Source organism: Thunnus thynnus, chromosome 10 (genome assembly GCF_963924715.1).
Source record: "Thunnus thynnus chromosome 10, fThuThy2.1, whole genome shotgun sequence".
Taxonomy (NCBI): Eukaryota; Metazoa; Chordata; class Actinopteri; order Scombriformes; family Scombridae; genus Thunnus; species Thunnus thynnus.
The window spans coordinates 30,226,558-30,254,169 of record NC_089526.1 but is presented as its reverse complement, the minus strand read 5'-3'; the positions used below and the strand labels follow the sequence as shown (position 1 = coordinate 30,254,169).

The 27,612-nt window shown below is 39.0% G+C and overlaps 1 protein-coding gene across 2 annotated transcripts in view; it reads right to left on the bottom strand.

The window, feature by feature from the left end:
- Positions 1-1,770: 1,770 nt before the first annotated feature.
- gask1a (golgi associated kinase 1A) overlaps positions 1,771-27,612 on the bottom strand; it is a 63,777-nt gene continuing 37,935 nt past the window's right edge. For both annotated transcript variants that reach the window (XM_067602463.1, XM_067602464.1), the window contains 3 exons: positions 14,456-14,578; positions 6,537-6,640; positions 1,771-4,245 (listed from right to left, as the gene is read on the bottom strand). In XM_067602463.1, coding sequence (XP_067458564.1) covers positions 4,041-4,245; positions 6,537-6,640; positions 14,456-14,578 — 432 coding nt within the window. In that variant the 3' untranslated portion in view covers positions 1,771-4,040. The remainder of the gene's footprint in view (positions 4,246-6,536; positions 6,641-14,455; positions 14,579-27,612) is intronic.

Genomic DNA, 27,612 nt, shown 5'->3' with positions numbered 1-27,612 from the left:
GCACAGAACAAGAAAAAATTCTGCAAGTATTCTATTGAACATCTTAGCTATGGGTACATGTCCTTCTGCTTTTTCCCAGTAGCCTCAGACTTTTTGCTTGGTAGGCTGCTCTTGTTTTCCGTTGGAGCAGTTAATGAGAATGCTTCTTGTTTGGCACGGCACCAAATTACCGCTTTCTGATTGGCTGCTGTTCGTGATCAATAACACAATAACAAGACTTAATTAAAGTTTGAATGTCAAATTTCTAACCGCTGCATTTGTTTAATGCTCATAAATATAATTTCTATTCATATGGCTCTTTTGCTCCCTGGGAAACTAATGATAATGATATTCCAACTGTCCAGTTAAATAAATCTGTTATTTGGCATCCAATGACAGGCTTTTTTAATGATATAACACTGAATAATATTCAACATTAATATTCAGGGAAGACAATTAGTCTATGTTTTAATTGATGGGGGGCGGTAAGGAACTGGATAATGGCTAGGGGGGCATTGGCTCAAAAAAGGTTGAGAAGCACTGTACTAATGGGTTCTGCCTCAACACCGCTCGAACTTGAGCCGCGAATTTCAAAATTTCAAATAATCGGTCTTAATAATAAGACCAAGGAGATAGAATTGAACTGCACAGGAGGCTCCACCATCACCCTAATCCACCCAAAGCTGATTGTTCTTGTTTTCCACAATACCAGCCCTTTAAAAAAATCTGTGTGATGTCATCCAGTGACATATAACGACTTTTCGAGCAGGCTTTGGATATTTCCACTGAAAATAGTTGTCAACACTGCCAGCAGCACACAATTTATATGATATTAGTTAGCAGTGGCAGTTAGCTAACAGAGGGTGCACGTGCATCACCCCACCAGAGTCAGCAAGCCTAATGAATTACTATTATATATTTGAGCATATGAACTAGTTTTTACTTTTTAAGTATTTCAACATTACTATAAATTAAGTTCTACAGTATGAAATTAACATCACAAATTAATCTATTTTGTATTCTCTTCTCTAGCCATGCAATACACACTAATTCAACACTAACTGCTGATCCTACCTGCATCTAATACAGGTAAATAGGTGTAAAAACGGTGCAGAAGCTAGTGTGGACCTTGGTCACATTTAGACAATAGACAGTGAATGGGTGTTACTTACCAAAAATGTATTCCTGGCATTGTGAAGGCTTTAAAACAGCATTGGGATCTTCATTTAGTGGAATAATATTCAGAGAATATATAACATAACAGTTATCTGAATAGATAAATTGTGGAAAAAAAAAAAAAACATTTGGCAGAGGTGGTTGCAGTAGGCAGCCTTGGAGTCATGGCAGTGAGATTTATAAAATCCTGCCTACCGTTTTATGTCAAACAGCGGTTGAACAGGTTTACATCAACCGTCTCTCTGTGCTTCTTACACTTGTTCATTTTCCAAGCGAATGGGCTTCTTCAGGTCTAGCATGGTAATTTATGCTGGATAATTCATATGTTTCTCATGATCCTGTTATCCTTTAGCAGTGCAGTATGCAGGCTTTCTAATGTATGTATGAATGCATTAAGTATGTTATAGTCCAGATGGGGCTTAATGAGCTGGACCAAAAATGTGTTAAATTAGGAGCAGAGAAATGAATGCAGTATAAAAACCAGTAGCGGCCACACAAGCTTTTGGTGGTTTGACACACGAAGAAAAAAAAAAAAGAAGCAAAAAAGCATTTAATGTAAGAGAGATCAAATGGGGATAAAGAGAGGATCACACATTTGAACCATTTCTCATTAGAGCCATTTATTCAGTGATGAAAGAGGGAGCCATAGAAAATGTAATTTATCCATGAACTACCAATACGACTGGAATTTTAATTCGGAGTGGGTAAGGCATAAAACAGCTTCAAGTGATATCATCTGTGCTTTTCACAAGACCCAAATACCAAAAGAATGTTTGTGACAGTTCGGCTTTAGAAATGTGTCGCTCAGACAGAGAAAGCCTCAGCTCTATTCCTTCCCTAATGACACTTGATTTTCATCCAGTTTTCATCCCTTTTCTTTTATCTTCTGCTTCTGTACACTGCTGCATTTCAACAATGTGCAAGGACAGGCATTTTAAAGAAGTGCCTTTAAAGAAGAAGAAAAAAATAAACAACAACATATATTTATATATTTGGTCCATTTTTACTGAAATGCTTCCAGGACCCAGTCCAGAAGCTATTTGCTGACAGTCATTTTTAATCCCTCGATTAAAAGCAGAACAGCTTATCTCATAAAAACAGACATTCAAATCAATCACTCAAACTGCTGCAAGCTCTCTTAGTAAAATGTTGAAATAGAAAAAGATAGACTGTGCTTCTTTTCCCCTATATTGCTTGAAAAATCTGCACTTGGCTGTTGTGGAGGAGCGGGGAAATAATTTGTCTCACATTTCCCTTCTGTGAGGGGACATTTGGTGAGATGTTGGAGAGTGCAGATGGAAGAACATGAATATATTTGGAGTGACAAGCATACTTATCAACTGACAGAGCTACAGGGGTATTACATTTGGAGCAGATGATCAAATGATTAGTGCGAGTTAGACATTTTGGATATGAAAGCTTGCATGTATTTTGTTTTATGCCAACAGGGCGAACACACTGCCACACTTGTTACCTTGAGGTTTATATTTGATGCTGTTTCTAAAGCAGAATCATCTCGTCCTCTGTGTGCAGCATCAATGATAACGGGCTTAATGAGATACACTTCACCTCAAGACACCACTTTGGTGGTAATGTTCATATGTCTTTACTGTAATCTGTAGTGATGTTTATTTTCTGCTACACAGAATGCAGCTCTGCTTTGTAAATGACATGTTGGTAGATTAGGCCATTAAATAGGTTGCCAGGTTGTAGTTGGTGTTTATCCTCCAACAGCAGGTCAGGCTTTGTATTCTTTAAAAAAAACTAGAACTATAATAATAAATGCAGATGACTAACTTTTGCTTATGGCTTATGAGACAATGAGGAAACATTTTCAACTGCTGACTTTATTATTCAGTTGTCCTTAGCTTGGGCCTGATGGACAAAGTATTAGTAAATGACTTATTAACCATTAATGAAGCCATAAGTTACAACTAATAAACCGTATTATAAAGTGTACATCTCCTGTGCTGTCTTTTAAAAAACAAAACATCTGTTTCGTGACAGCGTGTCTTGTGTGTGCATTAATCCATCAGAATGCTGTGGGTCTGTGGGTCAAAAAAGGAACTTTTTTTTTTTTGTTGCAAAAAATCAAATGAAATATCATTTCAAACCTATTTGCATAAAGCAGTAAATATCACTGTTCTAAGCTAACAGAGAAAAGCCTGACTGAACTGCATTGCCACACAACAAGGGCTAATCAATGTTTGCAAAAACACCAAAAACAAACAGATCCTCTGGTGTAAAGGGCATTCCTAACTGCAGACTGCAGGCTAGTCAGCTATGGCACTTACTTACCCTCAAGTGTAAACATCAGTCAGTTTAGATGCTAAATGGTGTGGTCCTTATTCTTCAATACCACCGTCTTTCTTCGGCTTGAAAGTTACAATTATCAGCAGACATTTGTCGACATAGTGTCTTCCCCTTGCTTGCTTATCTGCCAATCAAGCACACACACAGGCCCGCCCACACAGAGGCCTGGGGATTAAAGGAGCATTTCTGATTCATCCAAAGATCCTTTTTCCTTCCCTTCAGTGATAAAAATAATATTAACAATACTTTGAGAATCACTTTTGTCTGGGATGACTTTTGTGATTGTGGTTGTACTTTGAGACATAATCTCACCACTGTTGGGTTTGAAACTCTGTAAACGACTAGCCCATGTGCTCTGAGGTGGCCACTGTAAATATACACAGTTCTTTAACATCCAAGCTCGTCTGCTGTCCTCCTGAAGTAGCTGAATCCTCAGGTTTATGTTCACTCAGAGCCTCTTTTACTGCATCATTATCTCTCTTTCATCCCACAGAGCAAATTTCATCTTGACATCAGCTTATCATCTTGGAGGATGTGTTAAGGTTTCACTCCGGTCGGTCTGGTAAATTGAGTCACAGGTCTCGCTTGAGCCGGAGCTTCTTGTCTCTGATGTGCTGCAGGAGAATCTTCCCTCTCTGCTCCACAGTGCGAATGAGAGGCCTGAGACCGCTGCCCCCGCCTTGGCTGTCCCAGAATTCCCTGTCTGAGTACAAGGAGCGTAGAAGAAGACTCTCCAGACAGCCTGACTGGAGAACCGACACTGCTTTCTCTGGAAATCTGAGAGAGAAACAGCATTAGATCTGCTGTATTTAGTTTCAATTACTGTTTTTTTTTAGAAAAGAAAACAATCCCTTTAATGTGTAAAGCCCCTCTAGCAGACCCTTGAGGTTGAGATGTTCATTACATTCCACAAGACTATGTTGCTCTTACTAGCAGCAGGAATAAAAGTACTATTAATACAGTTTATTTGTACGGCACATTTAAAAACTGCTTAATGTAACGTGAAAAATATATGAGATATCGTGGGTGGAAGGTGCTAGATGGAAGCTCATGGACTGTCAATAATAAAAAAGGGATTCATCCTCTGGGAGACAATTAACATCCTCAGCAAATCTCATTAGAATTGCACATTAGATTTTTATATTCTGCAGAAAATTACATAGTAATATTGGAACTTCTGGATTAACGGTGGTACAGAGGTAAGATCTGGAGGTCCAAAAAATACTCCTCTAGTAACCATGACAGCTTACTGAATGTCACACCGTCATAAACCTCATCAGAGCCCCAAAAAATGTTGTTGTTGACTTAGCACACTTGATGGAAGGCCAGGAGGTCATCTGGTTCCCAAAGACCATAGATATCCATGCCATATTTCATGGCAATGAATTCCTCAGTTTCTTGCATAATTTACTATAATATAACAGGTTTATGTTATGGCAACCAGTTTAAATTACTCCAGCTCTCTGATAAATCATGTTTTTTTTTCTGTCAGTTTTGGTTCTGACTATTACAATACAATATTATCATTATTATTACAATACCCCTGAGCCTCAGCAGCTGTTGCTATTGATAAGAAGCCAGTCAGAGGTGTGAATCAGGGTTGTAACAAATGCAGAATGCTTTAACACAGCAACTGAGAACAAAATATTGCACCATAGTTGCCATATTCAAGCAAAATTGACCCAGAATCTGAAAATGAACTGATTTAAACTCCTGCTTTTAGTTTCTTCAATACGTAATATTTAGCTTCCACTTGCCATTGGCAGTGCAGAAAACATAATATGAAGTCCCCCTCCTTTAAGGAATGTACCTAAAGCATGATTTCTTTGGAGCAAATCATGGTCCAGTATGCAACTTACGTAAGTGTGATGTGGAAACCTGAAGCCTCCAGTGCAACACTGGGAATAGACTTTAATCAGGGTAATTGAACTTTTGTGGAAAAACCACGTCAAACACAATTTATTAGTCAAAGCAGGGTATTTTTATATGTGTTGAAACATGTCTGGAGGGGATCTTAAAGGTTACTTTTTACTGAAGTCTTTTTGAAGTCTGACTTTTTGATGTATAATAACAGTCAAAGGTTTGGACACATTTTCTGTGATTGAGAAGATGTGTCCAAACTTCTGACTGGTACTGTAGTTGTCTTCTATCCTTTTGTAAAACTACATGAAATGAGGTGAGAGAGAGAGAGATGGGGAATGACATGCAACAAAAGTCCTCAGCTGAACATGAAATGGGGACATTGTGATTCATGGTTGGCACTTAATCCTCGAGCCCACCAGGACAGCCCCCTCTAATGCTGGATGCCTGCAATAACTCCTCCCAACACCTGAGAGTGAGCAGTTTGCTTCACAAGGTATCCATGCAGTTACATCCTTTCTTACAAGATGTCATCATGACTCTGATCTGCTGCTCCTCAATGATTTCATCCATCATGGAACTGGACAACTCCTTTTCACTTCATGCAAACAACAGAAAAAAAATCTGAAAACTAGAAACTAAAACTAGAACAAAGTTTCTATCAAGGCAGTCCAAAAAGCTGTTCAAATGAGAAGCATCTGAATGAGTCACTCTCTGGAAAATTACCAATTTCCGTTTTGTTTTGCTTAATATTATTCAGTGATGAGAAATAATACCAGATTTTAAAATTCTATTTCCATTCAGCTTCAAGTCCGGGCTTAAGACATTTAAGAGCATTTTATGGAGCGGCTTAGTAATCCTAAGTGACAGACAAAGGGGAATTTCTATCAGTCCTGATTCATTCAGCATATTGAATAGCAGGCTAATTGAATGCACACTAATCTAATCAGACAGACATTGTAACAAAAACCCTAACAAGCTTCTAGTGGACGTTTCTCTGCTGCTGATTTGAAAGCTGTTCACCAGGGACATATGTTGTTAGATGTGTTTTATTTAAACATTTCCTTACATCATTGTTTCTGCCTGCTGTGAGCTAAAATGAGTTTCTGACACTGCATGATGTAATTTATTGAATCTGGGTGCTGGAGAGAAGCAAAAAATATCTCAAATTTGCATCTTGCTGCTCTAAAATAGTACTTTGTACTCACTCATCAATGCCCTCCACCAGCCTGAAGTTGAGGTTGTCGGTGGACTGCTGTGGTCTGCCGGCGTTGTCTATGAACACCAGTCTGGAGGGATCTGCCTTCCTCACCTGAACACAAACACACACACACACACAGACTGTCAGGAGAAAAGAGGAAACACAGGTGACATGAGCACTGTTCAAAATGTAGTTTGAAGGCGAGTTTTAGCTATTTCTGAATACTGTAGGTTGTCATATTCATCCTTTTGTTCTTGTTGTTGTTACTGTTTCATTATATATTGTTTTATTTTTATTTAATTCAATCTCTTTTATCAGTCTTTTCTATGCTTGTCAAATAAACTGAAGTGAAGTGAAGTGAGTAGGATTAACATTTAAATATTATTGGTAGGTATTCATACATGTAAATAATAAAATTTATTATCATCATTTTTGTTTAGTCATGGAGAAAAAAGTGATTTGTATGTACAAATGAATAAATCATATTCTCAAATGAACAATTTGTGTGCACAAATGAGTAATTCATGCTCTTGAATGAATAATTTGTGCATGCAAATCGATAGAACATGCAGTTCATCAATGGTAGACGTTTTAACATGGAGTCATTTTAAGGAATGTCACAGATAACAGTGTTGTTTATCAGGTAAAATCTGAAGTATATCCTGCAACTGTATCTCAGTCCAAAACTGCATTATAAATCCAAGTGTCTCATGTCAAATAGATTTTCCATGATCTGACAATTTTCACAGTTTTTTCTTCTTTTTTACACTGCATTAGCCACATAGTGCCACACACAGCTGACTGATAGCAACCAAAACTAGTCAGAATTGCTGAAACAACATCCGGTTGTATAAAATAGTATGATGGAGACAGGGACAAATATGATGAAATTGATAAGCAAATGATATTAATATGACAGAATGAGTTCAGCTGTAGGCACCTCAATACCAAAACAGAGCTTCTAGCCCACTGTTAACACTCTAGATGCTCCCTGCTAACAGACCAGAGTAGCCACAACAACCAGGGACTCCAGTTCTTACTGCTACAGTGACTTGACACTGAGCCTCAGAGGTAGATTGATGATCTAATCTTAATGAACCACCTGGATTTAGTGGAGCTTTGTTTTGATTTTGGATTATTTTGGATGGATATGGCCCAATAAAGCTGCATTGTTGATGTATTAATATATATCAAATCTACAGTTTCACTCAGCTCTATAGAGCATTTTAGCATCTTTCAGCTCATTGTTTTGGTTCTGGCTCACTCTCGCAGCTCTCATCATCGCATTTCCAGCAGTAAGCAGTTGTTTTCAGTGAAAAAGCTCAGATAAACCAACTGCACACTACCTGCTCAGCAACCAAACAGCACATAAACTTGGTAACTAGCTGGTGAACAGAGTGGAGCATTTGAAGCTAGAGGCAAGTTTATTTATATAGCACATTTCAACAACAAGGCAATTCAAACTGCTTTACATAAAACATTAAAAGCTTTAAGACAAAGTGCAAAAGAAACACATCATAAAAGGACATTTAAATACAATTAGAAATAGTTATTAATGAGTTAAGAGAATAGAAAATAAAAAATAAGCTAAAATAGCTAAAATATAATAAGATATACAAAACAGTAAAAGTTACAGTGCAGTGCAAGATATTAATCAAAAGCCTCAAATTTGATTTAAAAAAAAATCTAAACTGAAAGCTGCCTCTCCATGTTTAATTTCGACTCTGGGGACAGAAAGCAAACCTGTCCCAGACGACCTGAGAGGTCTAGATGGTTCATAATGTGCCAGCAGATCAGAAATATATTTTAGCCCTAAACCATTCAGTGCTTTATAAACCAACAGTAGTATTTTGAAATCAATTCTTTGACAGACAGGAACCCAGAGTAAAGATCCCAGAACTGGAGTGATTTGATCCACTTTCTTAGTCTTAGTGAGGACTCAAGTAGCAGTGTTCTGAATCAGCTGCAGCTGTCTGATTTTTCAGAGAGACCTTTAAAAACACTGTTACAGTAGTCAAGTCTACTGAAGATAAACGAGACAAGTTTTCCCAAATCCTGCTGAGACATAAATCTTTTAATTCCTGTTTAGAACTGTTCCAGAAAGTCCCACCCAGTTTTCCAGTCTAGTAATATGTTGTGGCCAACCATGTCAAATGCAGCACTGAGATCCAGTAATACTAAGACTGAATTCTGCCACTGTCTGTGTTTAAGTGGATGTCAATGAAAACCTTAACAAGAGCAAGTCTCAGTGCTGTGATGTGGTCAAAATCCTGACTGGAAGACATTAAAACAGTTGTTGCCAAGAAGTTGTTCAGCTGCTTTTCCAGTGATTTTACTTAAAATGGCAGGTTTGATATGGGCCTATAGTTAGTCATTAGCAACGTTTCTAGAAACGTTTCTAAAATGTCTAGAAACATTTTTGAAAAAGCCTGTAGCAGAATATCAAGGCAGCAGGAGGATTTCAGATGTTGTATAATGTCCTGCAAGTTTTTATGATTGATCAGATAAAATTGTGTCATACTACTTGAATTGATTTTAAGTGGACACAGGGACAACACATACTCTGTACCTGATATGGAGGCACTGACTGCTTGTTTAATTTTCTTAATTTGGTCAGCGAAGAAGGAGGCAAATTCATTATAGGCCCTGGTGGATAGAAGTTCAGAGGCTACTGACACAGGAGGGTTTGTTAGCCTGTCGACAGTAGCAAACAGGGCACCTGCATTATTATTGTTTTTGGCAATGATGTCAGAGAAGAAGGACCACCTTGCATTTCTCAGTTCCAAATTATAAATGTGAGGTCTCTCTTTATAGATGTCATAATGAACCTGGAGATTTATTTTTCACCACCTGCATTCAGCTTTTCAACACTCTCTTTTTTATTCTGACTACTGTTGTATTTCTCCATGGAGATCTTTTCTTATCAGAGACAACCTTCACTTTAGTGGGTGCAATGGCATCAATGACATTTGTTAATTTTAGAACTGTAATTATCAACAAGCTCATTGACTGAGACCCAAGAGAGGGCAGGTGTGGAAGAGAAGGCTGAATACATATTTTACTGGTGTTTTCAGTGATATATCGTTTTGTGATTACCTCTGTTTGAACATTTGTGTGCACAGAGATAGCACTCTCAAAGAAAACACATGAATTATCAGAGAAAGCAACATCAGTCACTACAACCTTAGAAATGTTCAGACCCTTGGAGATGATTAAGTCCAGAGTGTGTGAGGGCCCTGTCACATGCTGGGTCAGTCCATAGTTATCAAGAACACACAGTTCTTTAGTCTCTCTGTTCTGGGGGTTGTCAACATGGATGTTAAAATCACCAACAATAACTACACAGTCAAAGTCAACACAGATTATAGACAGCGGTTCAGCAAAATCATCAAAAAGATGAGATGGAGATGGACGCTGAGGGGGGGGGTTAGGGGAGATAAAATGGGATACAGGGCAGGGTGGTAAATTTGGTCACAGCAGTGACCAGCTCTTCCATCTGGTAAGTGAACTCCAAGAGGGGGGAGGAAGGTGAAAGGGTGACTGGAGAGGAGGACCTGGATGGGGTTTGGGGGTTAAAGAAGGTGAATGTTGGTGAGGAGGGTGGACTCTTCTTCTTGGCTCTGATGTCTCTCAAGTTTGAAGCTCTCTTCAGGCAGGGGCAGAGGTGGCTCTCTTTCAAGGTTTCTGCAGCATTGTGTCATGTCTACTTGTTTTGATTCTTCTTGTCTCTTGTCCTTGGCAGAGGGAACAGATGGGTGATGCAGGAACTAAAATAGGTTAGAGATAAAAAAAAAAAATCTTCTGACTTGTTATGGCAAAGTCCATCTCACTTAAAAAGATGTCTGCGGTCCCAGAAAAAGTTGAAATTGTCAATAGAGTGCACTGAATCGATGGTACATGCAGTTGAAAGTCATGTGTCCAGTGTCAACAATCTGCTGAATCTCTCAACTCCTCTTCTGACTGGCAGTAGGGGGCCACTGATAAACACCTTAACATTTAGAGAGCTGACTGTGTACAACAGATCACTAAAGTCTCGTTTCAGTACTTCAGACTGTTGTTTCACATCATTGGTCCCTATGTGCAGACTGATGTTTTTCACTGTTGGATGTGCAGCCATGATATGCAGGATTCTTTCAGTCATGTCAGAGACATATCCTTGGGAAAGCAAAGTATTTAAGTATTCTTACTGCACTTGCTTCTTACACCTTTTACAGCAAAGTCACCTACAGTCAGAGTTTGAGGCCCAGTTGTTAGATTTCCCTGTAGCCTTTTACTTTCTGATTTACTCTTAGTCCTTAGCCAGCTGTGTGAAGATTAGAGGTTATCCAAATCATCAGATGGAGATCCAGGGTTCTGCAACAGTGAAGCAAATCTGATCCCCAGTTGCACAATTGGTTGTTGGGGAGGTTTATTGCTAATTCTCCTTATCGCAACTGTCCATGACTGTGTCCTACTTAAAACAGGGGTTGAAGAGGCGCTCTGAGTGGATGATAATGCAGGCCAGCCAATCGCATAACAAATCTCAGGGTGCTGAGCTCTGCCTGCTACTCATCCTCCCATTTTCCAGGGAAATTATTTACTCTTAGGCTTTGCTCCAAGAGAGTTCCAGGGAGGACTACCAGATTTATTACTTGGTACAACTCTCCTGTTTCTTGGTAGTCTTGTTGGTGCTAATTAGCCGTGTATTAGCATGCTCTTGTCCTCTGTTTTGAGTCCATGGTAAAGTGGTGTCGTTCCCACATGATCCATTCACTTCCACATTGACTTCTAACTGGTGAATTTTGGTTTCCAGCAGTGCAGTCTGCTCTAGAAGTTTGTGAAAGTTGTCTGTGGAGAAGGGGGGCATCTTGGTGCTAATTAGCTTTAGCTAAGTACCACGTTTCCACTCACTGCAGTACAGGCTTGTGCTGTTGGTAGACTAGGCTCATGTAATACTGAGGAGGTCATAAAATAATTAAAATATGGCAATATTCTACTATACCTACAAAAAAATGACAGTCCCAGTGATTTATAAGTATCCAGGAGCTGCTGCTTGTAATTTCTTGCAGAAAAAAAACATAAAAACAAGAATATCAGCAGAAGAATACAAACAGAGGTGAGAGCAAGCAGCAAGCGTCTGCACTGCAAGAAAGCAGGAAGCAAAATCATTCAGAGACATCATAAAGAGACAGACATTTTTCTCTGGAGTTAATGGGACAAAAAAGAGCTAAAAGGAGAGTGAATACTGGCTTTACATTGACTCCAAATGACTGCTAATGTTTCACCTTATCTGTTGAATGTATATATCAGCGAGTGTTTGCCGACACATTTGCCCTATTAACTTTATAAGATAACAATAATACTGTATGTCAATATTGTGTGGAAAATAATATTGCATTAAACAATAATGTGTTATATTTGACATCTTTCACATACTTTAAAATATTATTAATGCTATGTAACTGTCACTGTTACTGACTTAATTTGACAGCCCCTCTTGAGAATTATGTGTGCATTAAGAACTATTAATCCAAGAGCACCACTTTTTAATTTTGTACACAAATCAGTTTCATTTTCCCCATGACACCTGCAGAGAGAGGTAGTAAAACATTAAGTGCTTGAAATATGAGTATACGATTATCAACCTAATAACATATGACAATCTATACACCACCAAAAACAATAACTTCATTGAAGATTCAGCATGTAAATGGAGTGATACTGGAAGACCCAGAAGACTGTAGATCCCCTGCAGAGTGAAAAAAGCTCCTGTTGTAATTTCACACAAAGAGGCATCTATTTTTACATGTTGCAGCTGACAATACACATTATATGTAACATAATCATCTCCTCCTAAGAAACATCTGCCAGCCTGAGAGCTCATTTGCTAGCAATGAAAAACACACACATCAACACTGTTAGGAAGATAATATATGCTTCTGTTGTATAATTTAAATATAGATCAGTTCTCCTGTGTTGCCATGAAGAATGACAGCAACAAAATGTTGTGCAACAAGAAAACAAACAGGGCAGCTGACATGGATTTTTGTTTTCTTCATTCCAAAAGATATGATGAATAATACTGATATGACACTAACAGAAAACAGTGACGTTTAAAACTTTGAATTTAAACTACAATTTGATATGGCGGGAAAAACATTTTAGATTTTATTGTAACACTTCATTCAAAGCACAGATCAGTAAACTTGTCCTTTGCCTGAGAATAATTCATTAATCTTTGTGTCTTCATTGTAAATAAAGAGATAACACTCTGAAGGCCTTGTAGTGTTTCAAATCATGTAACTATAATGAAGGACGCATTTCTCTGAATCTGGAAATGAATTTGGATCAGTGTGAGTGGATATTCTTATTCAGGATAAAATTTGATGATTTGGAAATTGCAAAGAGCCTAATTGGAAATGATTTAATCACATGTGCAATGGTCAAATAACGAAAACACTACTGAAAATATCGAGTTTAAGTGTTCATTAAACCCTCAAGTCCCATAAAACCATAAGCATGAGCACAGCTGGCAATCAGAACTCTACAGCGAGTACAGCGAGTCAGAGAACTTTTTTCACATGGCATGCTCTAAAAAGAGAAAAGTAGACAATGAAAACACAGCTTTTGATCAAGAATGGACAGACTCTTAAGCTACTTTCTACAGGCAGTTCAAACCAGGTTGTCTCACAAATCTTTTCAGCAAACATATCCACTGAAATGATCCGAACTGAAGCCACAGCAAATAAACAATCTAAGAGCCCATTATGATCCATCCACTTTATTTTAGGATGCACACTTTTCAAACACTCTCTGGTATGTATTGTATTTTTAAATGTAAACCTCATTATACTTGAAATGAGAAAACATTCACTATTATGGTACTTAAAGGGAAACTTCAGTATTTTTCAACCTGGACCCCATTTTCCCATCATTTTGTGTCTAAGTGACTAATGGGAGCAATTTTTGAAACTGGTCCAGTATTGAGGGAGAACACTTCAGCAGGCAGCTGAAACAGGCTGCAATGTAATCCTTTAGGGCAATAGTGCCCCGTCAATGTACATCCACTAAAAGTGCTCGTTGTTGCCACAGACAGGCTCAGATTGTTATTATAAGTGTCTGACAACATTATGGAAAGAATCTCTACAGAGAAATAAAACATTTTTCTTTATCTTTTGCTTGATCCCATCTGTTTTTTGTAAAAAAAATCAGCTAAATATTCAGTCATGACAGAGTTGGAGAGAGGAGTGCCGGGAGGAGTTTGTTGTACTGGAGTACAGGAAGCGTATCTCAGTGTCCAAAAGATTTTCAAAGTCATGGCTGAATATTTAGCTGATTTTGAGAGCTCAACTCTTGAGAGATTTCAGAACGAGACTTCTCCTTGAGCGAGACTTGGTTAGTTAGACACAACAACAAACAGACAGGATCGAGCAAAAGGTAAAGAAAATTTCTCTGTATGGTCCTTTCCATAATGTTGTCAGACACTTATAATGACAATCAGAGCCTGTCAGTGGCAAAAACAAGCACTTTTAGTGGACATTCATTGACGGGTCTCTATTGCCCTGTTGGTTTACATTACAGCCTGTTTCGCAGCTGCCAGCTGAAGTGCTCTCGCTCAATACTGAACCAATTTAAAAAATTGTTGTCCTCATTAGTTACTTAGACACAAATGATGAAAATAGGGTCCAGGTTCAAAAATAAAGAAGTTTCCCTTTAATATGTGTGTGTAACAGAATGTTAGATTCTTTTATGGTGTTGGTGTATATACTCATCCACACCTCACTTCAATTATTAATCTATGTGATACCGGAGGTCAAGTAATCGGCTGTTCCATACACTAGTTTTGATAATGGCAGAAACAGAAAAACTCAAAGTTTACAGTCTGAAGGGAGCACTGAATTTGAAATCAGTCATTAGACATCAGTGCTGGTTGTGATATTTACGTACCAGGATGTGAACCAGCAGCAGATTCTTCGGGTTGTCACACTTGACATGTAGCAGGTTTTCCACACAAGGTTCTTCTGGATCAGGTCTGAAACCACAGCAGTACCTGTCCAGCCGGTCGTTTACCTGCACCAACAGACAATAACACACAAAGGTATAAGCTTTGACAGTGTGAAGCTAAGATGGTCTTTGTTTCTGTTTTAAGCGAATGACACATGTCAGTAATTTTCAGTTGGGACAGGAAGGACATGTCTTACTGTTTAAAAAAAATACATGTTACTTAATTTGCATTCCACACAGTTTTGTCAAAGGTGCCGTTAAACAATTCCGAATCCTTTACACCCTCATGTGACATCTTCTATATTTATCAAATAGAAACAGAAAATGATACATTCAGCAGCCTGTCAACATTTTGGAGGTATTAACTGACCACAGCTAGCTTAACGTTTGCCTCTGTGACCACACACAGCTCTCCATAGTCCCATCCTCCAACTCTGAACTAAACCATCTGATTCCTGAATGTAGGCTAACCACTGGCAGTGTTGGTAAGCTGGCTAAGAAGTTAGCACCAGTCATCTCCTCTCTTTTGGTAGAAGCTAATGGCGTCCCTACACAGCCAGTCCCTGAGCCAAGCTAACACAAACTGGATCAGTCTGAATATAGAGAGACCAAATTGATATCAACCATTAGACAGTGAGTAAATTGACCCCCAAAACTGTCAAAATAATGGAGTGTTACTCAGACTCACTGTAATGTAATTACTGAATTTCAAATTGTTATCCCTCATATTATTCCTTACAGAAAAAGTCATCTTATTGTGACGCAATACTTAGGAATTTGGTTTGGGGCCATATGCATCCTGATTTGTTGATTTCACTTCAATTTTTATTTCCAGTTAAAGCAAGGCTGTGTATGCTGATAACCTTCTGCCAATATTACTCTTTTCTTCTTACTTGTAACACACTGTGCTCCCATTTATGGGTCTGTTGTATTTCGAGACATGTTTGTTGTTGGCGCCTTTGTTCTCATTCTGTCTATGTTTTGTGGTGGCTAAACGATGAATTGGCTCAATACCACCTCCCACTGCCAAGAAGTGTGTCTTTGTTTTTCCCTCAGTCATTGTTCAGACCTGGTCCTACCCGACCACTTTAGAAAAATAGGCTGTAGTGGCCAAAAATGGACGTTAGGGTGAGTGTGGGTCATTATTTTTCTTGCTCTGAAATCTATCTTTGGTTCTTTATGAGAAAAAATGTACTTTTTGCATTTTTGAAAATTTACATAGGTTCTCTTTAATCTATTTAGTCTTTTTTATTTGCAGTTAATGTTCTCCTTAAGGGACCCTCAAATTATTTTAACATCAGAGATTGTAAAGATGCAAATACATTATATACCAATTAAACTAAATGTGATTTTTAGTGAGGTTAGTAATAATGATTATTTCAAATTATTTTGTTTAATCAGTTTCATCATAATTTGTTTGATTTTTAGATTGATATGAATGTATTTAAATGTGGGGTGTAGCATTCAAATAATTACATTTTTTTGGTTGAGGAACCCTTTTCTTCACTGTGTCCCGCTCCCATATTAACCAAACCTACACCCTTTTTTGAGTGATGTGTAACAAAGATCAAAAAAATGTTTTGGCAGAAGCGGCTGATTAGTGTTCACTGACTTCCACTGTTAATCACATAGAAAAAAGCAGAAACACAGCCAGGATCAGCTCATCATCACAGTCAGTGATCTCCTTCTGGCTCCAAGTCTGACACATAAACTCAGGCAGTTATCAGTGTGAAAACAGATGAAACTCAGGCTGACATTTAGTGTCTATGCTAATGGGAAGTTACATGTGTATCAAGTGAAAACATAGGTTTAATGACTATAGGGATAAAGTGAAATTAACAATAATAATTCATAGTGTGACTCATTAGAGATGAAGGCCTACACCACACACTGTATGTACACTGCCAAAGATATTAACATAAATCTGCAGTTAGGAGTGTCTCAGGACATGCCTGTGGTTTGGGAAAATTCCACCCTACATGACATCTGCTCAAGAGATTTTTAATACCACTGATATTTCAGTCTGATGTTTAAATACACAGTCTGGTACTAAATTCCTGCTGTGTGGACTTCACTCCACAGATTCCACACACCACTTTACTCTGCATAGTCATTATCAGCTTGAATTGGAACAAAACAGGAGGAGGCGGTATTCTGAACCAGAGGGTGTTATTGTGCTTGTAATGGGGAAAAAATATTTTTTAATTTTAATTCATAGATACAAATTCACATGAAATTAAAATATCATGGAAAGAAACAAAAGTATATGAAAATTATGTCCAGTGATAAAGTCTGTCTTGGTCCATTTTGACATTTTTTACATCATGACATCATATTTACAATCCAAACTCTCAGTGAGAGAGGCAACGTCTGGCCTCTTAAATCTCTAAATGGGGTTTGGAGATTTGCTCAAAGTAAATAAGTCTGCTGCTGTATTCCCAATGATCTCACTGCATAAAGTTGGGTTTTTTGGAATAGCTCACCACATGTCTTAGCCAAGCCTGCCATATATTGTTATTTTCAGAATAAGCTGCGCTACTCAGACATGCATGTGATAGGATATTCTGAGCCTAAGTAACAATAAATATTCAACAGCAAGATGGCGGAAAGTATGTGTTGAGGTTCATCCGCTCCAGGTTTTAGCCGGCCTCGATTAAAACCTATGATTTATGAGACTTAACTTCCTCACAGTTAAAATAAAAACAATGAGTCAGGGCAAACTAGTCCAAGTAGCTTTGAACACCTCTGACTCTGAGTGGATGGGTCTCAAGAAAGGTACAGTTTGAACTGTCTGAACGGTATGTGGCCTTTAAAGAGACACTTTCTAACTAACTTAATGAAAAGCTTGGCCGTGACATTAACTGTCAATGTACTGTCACTACGAGCAACAGATACAGCTCATCTAAAGTGTGTGTTGAATGCAATGACATTGTGGAGATGTATGACCCAGAGCTCTGGTCTGACAGCTGTGTTGTGCAGCGATATTATGAGCCACACAAGGCAGGGGTTGCGGGGTCTAGCATAGCTATTTCTACACCTGATGCAATTGTGCAAGTTGGTGCTACGGCTGCACTGACCACTTAAATTCTCATATGCGTGTTGTATCTTACAGCTGTCGGGGGCTGAGAGGAAGGATAGCAGGAGGGGTGGCTGTCCTATGGCACAAATGAGGATGTCTTGTCATTCTATGGGGAAACCGATGTTCTCTTGAGTAATGTATATCCACCCAAAGGTGCATTTATGTGTTATAATGTAAACTGTAATGAAATTTCTCACTGTAAAGCCCTCTGTGCCATGTATGATGGTATTGTAGGAGTTGTGTATGAGGCCAGTAGATCATACTTATTCTGATAACGCACACAACATCAAACCAGTTTGGAATAAGCATGTGGCTGCACATCATGCAGAAGCTAAGGAGGCATTCAAGGCTTAAGGAGGCATACAAGGCTTGTGTTCTGGCAGGTTGGCCCAGACAGGGGACTGTGCTGGATTGCAAAAAGCTCACCAATGCTAGGTATAAATATGAGATTTGTTATATTTGCAAACACAAACAAGTTATGAGAGCAGACTCTGTGACTGAAAAGCTATTTTGTAACAATGTCATTGACTTTTGGAAGGAAGTGAGAGCTCTGAACAGGGGCAATGCATTGCTGCCAAGCACTACAGAGGGAGTTTCTGGAGCCGATAATATCACAGAGTTGTGGAGGCAACATTACTCTGCTTTATTTAACTGTTTAACTGTTAAAAGTAACCCCTACAAAGTGGACAATATTGCCAACTATGATACATTGGGAATCACAACTAATGAGGCCTAACAAGCAATAACACAGCTATCTGATAATGAAGCAAGTGGTTCAGATCAAATCAAAGAGCACCTTAAATTTGCAAGCTCAAAGGTTGCAGCTCTTCTTGCCATTTGTTTTACATGGACTGTTCCCAGACTCTATGTTGTTCATTACTCTTGTGCCTTTTATCAAGGACAAAGCTGGCAAGGTTGGGAGCCTCGATAATTATAGGCCAATTGCACTAGCCAGTGTAGTATCTAAAGTCCTGGAAAAGATTCTATTAGATCATTTATGTGGAGATATTGGTACCACAGACAACCAGTCTAGTTTCCAGGCTGTGCATGGTACTGATTTGTGTATCTATACCTTGAAAGAAGTAGCTGAAATGTATAGAAGGCAAAACTCCTCTGTTCTAATTGGCTTTACTGATGCCTTTAAGACTTTTGACTGAGTTAATCACCAAAAGTTGTTTGTGAAATTGAATCAAAGGGGCGTGCCTGACAGCATGATAAGAATCCTGGTATACTGGTATGCCAAGGTCAAATGGGGCAATAGAGCCTCCGCTCCATTTGGCGGTGGTAATGATGTATGACGGGGAGGGGGGTTGGTGGCTACTTTCACCAGCCCTCTTTAACATGTACATGAATGATTTATCTGACCAACTAAGAGGCCGCAAAACTGGCTGTACGATTGGTAAAACCCTAATAAACCATTTTATGTATGCCGATGATCTGGTCATTCTTTCTCCTAGCAGTGCTGAGTGCTGGGTTTCAACACCTGCTGAATATATGATCTGATTATAGGGTCAAACATGATATGCAATACAATGCAAAAAAGTTTGTTGTCATGATACGTAGAAATTAAGGGGATAAGGGCCTCAACTTTACAGATTTTTATCTGTCAGGGCAAGAGCTATGTGTTTGTAATAACACAAAATATCTGGGGCACACTGACATGTATAGGCAGTGACGTATGTTATAGGATCAAGCTAACATGTTGGAAAGAAAATTCTACATGTGTTCAGATCATGTCAAGTCTCTTTACAGCATATTGCACTCCTCTCTATACTGCCCCCTTGTGGGTCAAGTTTTAAAAGATGAGCATGCATGTTTGCCTATAATGACTGCATATGGATATTACTTAAAAAACTTAGTTGGTGTAGTGCAAGCAACTTGTTTTGTAATGCAGGAGTCAGCACTTTCCAGGCTCTATTGAGAAATCTGATTTACAAATGTATTTGTCGACTGAATGATTCTCAGAATGCCATTATCATGCTGCAGTCAAATCCTAGTTTTAGTGTTGTACAATACCAGTCACCCCTGTGGAAACATTGATATAGCTGACTTTTATTTAAAAAAAAGTGGCAATGTTTTTCTTTTTATTTTAATATATGTATTGTACCTTGTTTGAGGTGTATGTTTCTCTAATGGACTCTGAGCCTGACAATAAAGTTGAACTGATTAAATAAAAATGCTAGTGCAACCTGAAAAAAGATAATAGTCATGGAGTTTGTTACTCATATTGTTATCTTTTTTTTATTGGGGATTATGCTGTTCAACGTTTTGTTCTCATAATGCTTTAGGGGATAAGGGCAGGAACTAATGTTGCCATGGAGTCAGTGTGAGTTAGCTCTGGGCTATATCTGAGCTCTGTTTCTTTAGCTTGTATTTTTTACATTTCTGGCAGATTGTCAGCTTTAGAAATCCTGCTGAATGAACTATCAGCACTTCCTATTTCAACAACTATCACTGGATTACTGGGACACTGAAGAAAGCAGTTGGCCCGAAATCCTGTCCTGTTTATCCTGATAATTAGACTAAACCCTAGTTTTATTAGTTAAAGCCTATTATGGATTTTATCTTTGACTTGACTGATTGATGAGAAGGAGTGTGCTAAATGATGCAAATTGCATCCTTCAAGTGCAAAGGGTTAATGAAGTTATCCATTTTGTGCAAGTTGTGTGTGAAATCCACAGGATTTTCAGAAGTTGGTCTTAGAAGGTGGAAATAAAAGATTGAAAACCTAGTGGGTGCTTTTACCTCCACAGTCTGCACATATCACTGTGCTGTTTTCCATTTATTTTTGGCCTAGTCTACTCATGTAGACAACTCTGTTTTAGTACACAGGGTCAGACTGCAGGTCTGACAGGTCGGGTCAGGTCTGAAGTAGATTCGGAAATAATTGCAGGTAACAGGTCAGTTACAGGCTTGCAAAAACTGGACCCATGGATCTTACTGAGATCGGGTACATGGCGACATCACAACACTTATATTTGCAAGCAAAACTGAAAGTCAGTGCACCTGAAATAATGGTAATAATCCATCACTACACACACGCAAATACGGCAAACATAACAGGTCAAAATTAAAGTTTACAACAGACAGTTTGGGTAATAATTTCACCATTACTGTTCATTTTCTCTTCCAGATAAGTTTGGCTTTTTGCTCCGTCAGACTTATCATCGTGTTCCCAGACTTCGAGAGTATAATGTTCTTATAACTGATAGGAGTGATGGTCAACACTACAAATACTGAAACTAGTTGTAAGAATTTCCATCAAATATTTCATCAACAGCAGCCTCATGTCTGACCCTAACAAACGAGCAGCTACAGTGCGGGTAGAATTACAACCTGTAGTGAGCTCTCCCATTCTGTAGCTGATGAAAATGATTAACAACATGAGAGGATCTTGTCGCTGTGAGAGCCATGTGATTTACTCCCTGGTGTTTAAGTGGGAGAGTGACACAGCGAGAGGCAAACAGATGCAACCTTGATGAGATCTGCCACTGTCAACTGCAGGGTTTTAGGGTGTTTATGAGTCTTTCTCTCTATGTAGTGTCTATGTATCATCAGTGCACTTGTGCATGGCTGTAATTCACACAACCCTGGTGCCCTCAGGTCAGCTGTGTGTATGTGTGAGAAAGAGTGTGAGAGAGAGAGTGTGTAAGAGAGTGAGAGAGGTGTTTGTGTGTTTTGCTGTGCAGTAAAGCTGCACCTCTACTGTTTCTTCTCATTTGTGTGGTGCTTTTGGGAGACTTCTCACCCTGCTGCCACATTTCACTCCCACACTGGAACACACTGGTTCGGAGTTTGCTCCAGCACCCTTGTGGACACTGTGCCAATATTGACTTACGTTGCCACTGAACACCAGCAAGCCTCAGGGAAGCAAGATGTGGTGCTCTGCTGAGGTCAGAGTCAACATAAAGTTAAAGTGGAACAAACTGTAAAGAGCTGCATGGTTTGTGGGGAGTCTGATTAGATTATATAGTATTGACTGTTGAAGTCTCCGTATTCAGCACAATGTAATACATGCATTATTGATACTTGGTGTCTCTCCATTCATTCACTGTAACACCAACCATCAGATCCCACTTATTGAATGTTGTACAAACCAACACACACTCTCTCCTTGATCAGCATCCTCTGTGTTTTTACAGTCTTCTGCACTGAGGTCTGTTTCTTACTTTATCGTACTTCTCAGTGTTTACTAGTCAGTCAGAGTGTGGAGGGTATGTGCTGCCTTTTTCGGGAGGTTTTGCTCTAATGAAATTTGACTTTCTGTGGGTGCTGCTCTTTTCTCTGCAAATCCCAACTACAGGAAGGACCAACTGCAGGTTTGGAGAATGTAGTGTGCTCACACTTTAAAGGATGACAAAAGTAAGTATACTCAAAAGAGTCAGTATACATACTAATGAAGCTTTTAGTGCAAGTTCAAGCAGGAGGACAACTACCAGCCTATTTTGTAATCACTCTGAGCCCCACCTCGCAGCTATTTTCCAATTTCACTGGGGTCTGCGCACGGGCTTTTCTATCATCCAATGATCATCTTAGCTGATGAATATTTAAACCACCTTACCTGTCTTGTCTTTCTCTGCTGTAATTGCAGTCTATGCCATATCATTGCTTCACCACCCCATCACCACATCAAGACCCTGTTTATCCCTAAGTATCCATTCAGATGATGGGGTCAATGCCAGCTAGACTAGACTACTGAATTCATCACAACTTGTGTCTTCCCTGGTTGACCTGACTTTTTGCTGGTGAGATAACATTGGGAAGATCTTTCAAAACAAATAGATAAGTATTAAATCTTTGGAAAAACATGACAGTATGATCGACGTCTGTTGGAGATGGACATCATTTCCTTGTTTAATAACTGCAAAAACAACATGTAGTACGTAGTATGGAATCAGGACATTTCTTTGTTTTGTCTGTTCCAAAGACACCACGCTGGCTGCAGCTACTCTGGTTAACGCATCACTTCCTGTATACTTGGAGAGATCTATAATACGCCAGGCATTTAGCATATAAATTGATAACATTTTCATCTGAAATGTTTCATCTGATGTTAATGACTGCACCTTACTAAAATTAAACTTAACATTTCTGCCCCTCCAAAAGCTCTACAAATAAGACAATAATCTGTATGTTGTTTGTGGACGGGCTGCTAGCAGGACTTCAGAATTGCTAAGTTGGCCTCAGACTTGGGTTAGCATGATCACACTTTTAACTGATTTCAGACTGAGCTGAGTCCATCATCATCCTCAGCCTACTGAGTCTTGGTCGATTTTTCCACACAGCTGTAGCAGCATTGGAATTGCTAGGCAGCAGTGTGGAGCAGTGTACCTTTCATTTTTCAAACCTGCACTCAAATTGTCACCTTATCCTCAGTTCCCCTATCCTCCCCAGGGTGTCCTCTGCAGCTACTGTGTGTGTGTGTGTGTGTGTGTGTGTCCTTCACATTGCTCTTCCTGCACCTTTGGTGTTTGGTTCCCTGCTATCAGAGCCCAGGGAGGTGTTAAGGGAGCAGGTAGGAACAAGTGTTCAGAGGCGCGCTCATCGGCTCTCAGCAGATCAATAGGAGGCTATTAGAGCTTGGCCGTGTTACAGGGATTGACTTCTGGCAGTGAGGGGGAGAGAGCTGCCTCATGGGTTATTCATATTCAACCCCACACACACACTGTAGATGGGTGTTAGATACACATTCCATCTCACTGTGCGGACAGAACAAAGCAGGACAAAATTACTACTGGACATTGTAAACTCAGCGACAGGGTGCAGCCTCTGCAGTGTAAGCGGACTGTGTCAGAGCAGCTCAACACTGAGGAGTTGAAATGTGAAAATAACGGTGAAATGTTCAGTATCCGCTGCTGTAAAACTGAGCCTGGAAGAGATACATTCACAGTATGTGCTCAAATGTGTAGGAGCAACAGTAAATACATGAATGCTAATATAAGACAGAAATACAGCTGGCTGCTTTTTGTGTTTTCAGTTTTCAGATGAAGAGTTAGGAAAGAGAGAAAGACAGTCAAAGACGCAAATAACAGCTTTTCGATTGGCTCCTTGTAATCAATTCTTCATAATAAATCTATTTTTAATCCTCCCAATCACTTTACCATGAACAGTGGAACTCACAACAATGAAATGATATATAACTGGATCAGGGCTCCAACGATTATTTTCATTGTTGATTAGGGATGTCAACAGTTAACTGTTAATCGTTTAACCGCAGAGAATATTTTTGACCGGTTACGCATGTCGGTCTATAGATTAATTTGCATACACACTCCGCTAATGGCCAAACAATTACATGTTCACAACATCAGATACTCTTTTTGAATGGATAAAGTACCAATGTAAAACAAACTTGAGTGTTGCATTATGGGTTGATTGTAGCATTAATATTGCAAGGCTAGTGAGTGTCTTAAAGTCTGTGTATAGTGAGTTGTGTTAGAGTCAGTCAGCACTCTCGAACGAGAACGTCAGTGAGTGACTCAAGTCGAGACTGCCTGGCAGCTACTCACTGAACGAGATCAAATGAGCCGTTCTCTCGAACGAGGACGTATGAGTAAACGAGAGGAGATTTAATCGGACTCGAGTCGAGACAGTTAAATTGAACGAGACTGAACGAACTGCTGCTCTCTCGAACTAGGCGGTCTGCTACCTGCCCCTCAAAAAGACAGACAGATCGTTGGTCAGTGTCACATCACGTTTCTGTAACATCATATTGAGCTTATATAGCCATTTAAATTAGTATTTTATCTTTATTAATGCAAACTTATCAATGATGACTGGTAATGCACTGAAGAGAAATTTTGTGGGGCAGGCAGCACTAGCTGTCGACTGTGCATGTGCTATGTCTCAGTGTCACGGAGAAACTGACGGCATATTTTGCATAAAGTATCAAAACTCGAAATGTTCGATACATATGCATGTATCAACTAGAAGGAACCGATACTGTGAAAATAATCGGTCCGCCCATTACTAGTCTGACTAGCGTACGCTGTGTAGCCTGCCTACGGTGCTGCGGACCTGCGCTCTGATTGGCTAAGGCACTTCTGTGTTGTTAACTCTTTGTGACCCAGGTTACACTTTTATTGTGAAGAATTTACAGGAAGTGAAATGTGTTCCTCACTAAATCAGCAGAGCTTCGACACAACAACATATGGAGATATTTGGAACTCTTTGTTCAGCGGATCAGTTAGAAATAACGCAGGGAGGAAGAGTACAAGCAGAAACAGCCACAGTGAGATGTTTTATGAGGAGCTGCACACAACCAGCACACCTCCAACAAGTAAACTACTTATTTTACTTTGTTGTGCTGTGTAATGGAGTCATGGCTTGGCGTGACTACTCCTTGAGCAGAGCAACAACTCACATGCTATGTGTGTAGCAGATAAAGAATATAAAGAAATCCGTCACGAGCTGATGTCAGCTCAGGCTGAAGTAGAAAAAAACGTTGGAAACTCAGTGTTCAGAGCAGTCTGAAGTCACTGCTGCAGGGATTACTTCTATATATGTTTACCTCGTTATTTGACACATCGGCCACTTTTAACAATAACATCCGACGTTATGACATTATATATATGTCTGGAAATAAGGAAAAGCATAATACGTCCCCTTTAAGAAGCTGGAGCCAGTAGATGTGTTGCATTTTTTCTTGAAAAGTGAATCAATTATTAAAATAGTTAACTAATTGTTTCAGCTCTAAGCTGAATTGTTCTGAAGTGTTGACTTATCTTTATGAAACCTGCATGATTTGATTAAAACAGGTTTGGTTTGATAAACCTTTTTTGCCTTAATTATTCAATAAGTTCGTTTTTTATCATCTGCACTGAATCAGGTGGAAATCATAAGCCAATGATACTCCATAGTAGCAAAGACAGACACAGAAGTAATTTATAGTCATATGTTCCATACTAATTCTAATCATATAACAGATTTTGCAATCACTCTCTCTACATACACCACTGCTCAGCACTGCATCCTTCCTGTTACACCACTGCCTGCTGAGACATTTCCAGTCTTTTTTTAAGCAAAATGTTATATTACCTTATTTTCCACTCCAGCAAGCAGGCACGCTCAGACACACACACACACACACACGTTTGTATTCCTATACTTGTGAGAACCCTCATTGACATAATGCATTCCCTAGCCCCTTCCCTCAACCTTGACCATCACAACTAAATGTCTAACCCCGACCCTTACTACATACTAAACCATAAATAGGGCTAACATTACTGATTGGTAAACTTGACCTGAAGGTAAAACTGTGGATGACCATGATCCCTTCCCCCAAATCAAGTCAAGCAACTCCTCTTGCTCAAACCACCTCTACTTGATATAACTAGTGTAGAGTAGCGATGTGCCAGTTTACTGTTTTTACTATATACCACAATGAAACATTTGACGGTATCAATACTGCCAACCGTTTCCATTATTGCATTATTATTATTCCATTATTATTATTATTGGTGTTTTCAGAGGACACTGTGAACACAGAGCAGCCCTCCTGCCTTCATTAGCAGTTTGATTTTGTTTAACCACAAAGAGCTTTCTACTGGTCAAATGGAGGCAGAATAACCACACAGATAACCAGGCTCCTGTCTGTCAAACTCCAGCTACTCTGGCCATGACTTCCTATATTAACATTAGGCGTCAACTCACTGAAGCAGCTTACAGCTAGTATTGGGTACCGAAACCAGGTGCCAATGTGGCACCAGTTCCTATATGACCGGTACCTACTGGACTGAATTGCAACGCAGATTTCAGTGCCACTTAAATGCCTGAACTGTCAACTGAATTATTCGCCTTCTGGTGCCCTGACACAGACCTTACATGCAACAGACGCATCACCACACATGCCTTTGCTAGCTAACGTTAACTTTACATTTGTTCTTATGGCACCAGGTAGCCTACTGTTAGCTAGTCGCTACCTTAAACACGATTAAAATGCCTAAAGCTACACAATCCAAAGTGTGGCTGTATTTCACTCAAAAGGATTCCATCATCAGGATGTGCAACAAATGTTTAAATACAGTTGCGTGTAAAAGGGAACTGACAAGGAATCTTCATCTGAGGACGTCTGTTGTTGTTGCAATAACAAGTGAGAACGGAAATTGAAAACTATGCTGAGAGAGAGAGAAAGAGAGAGTGAGTGCTCCATTTCTGTATTCCCAGTATAAAACAACACATTATCATCCACAATTTTTCTTCTTCTACAATAATTAAATTATTTAAATGTGTTAATTATTTGGTTGTTTGTTTATTGTAGCCTACAGCTTATTGATGAATGTTAAAATATAAATGACCATTTTAAATCTGTAATGAAATAAAGCAATTGGAAGATTAATAAATAGTGAGCGCTCTGTTTCTTTATTCCCAGCAGTGTAACTAAAAACTTTCACATAAATTTCTTTTACAATAATTAAATTATTTAAATGTGTTAATTATTTTGTTGTTTGTTTATTGTAGCCATGTAGCAGTTTATTGATGAATTTTAAAATGTATTTGACCTTTTCAATCTGTAATGAAATAGCCTAAAGCGATTGTAAAATTAATAAACCATAACCATAAACTGAATTTTAAATAGTTATTTTGTCAAGTCTTGCTTATTTAAAAAAAAAAAAACAGATGAAAATGAACAACTTAACTACCTCAAGAAATGACATCTTTGTGATTGCTGACCCTGTTGGGGCAGGGGGTAAAAATGACCCTCCTGGCAGTTCATGACTGGTTGATTTCTACCAGTAATATCATCCACAGCTGCTAATGACAAGTATAAGGTCCTTCCCTTTCAGTTGATGAAATACCTGTAACCATGTACATGTACTGTATATTCATAGTGGCACCACAGTCTCACCTGCGCTTTCTAATACACCAGATTGGTCATCTATTCCACACAGTTTCCACATATATACAGTGAAATCCTTTGTGTCCCAATCACAGCTTTTTTTACCTTTTTTTTTTTTTTTTTTACCTCAAACATCATTTCCTCTGGATACACAATCTTATTTACAGTTTGGTAAACAGG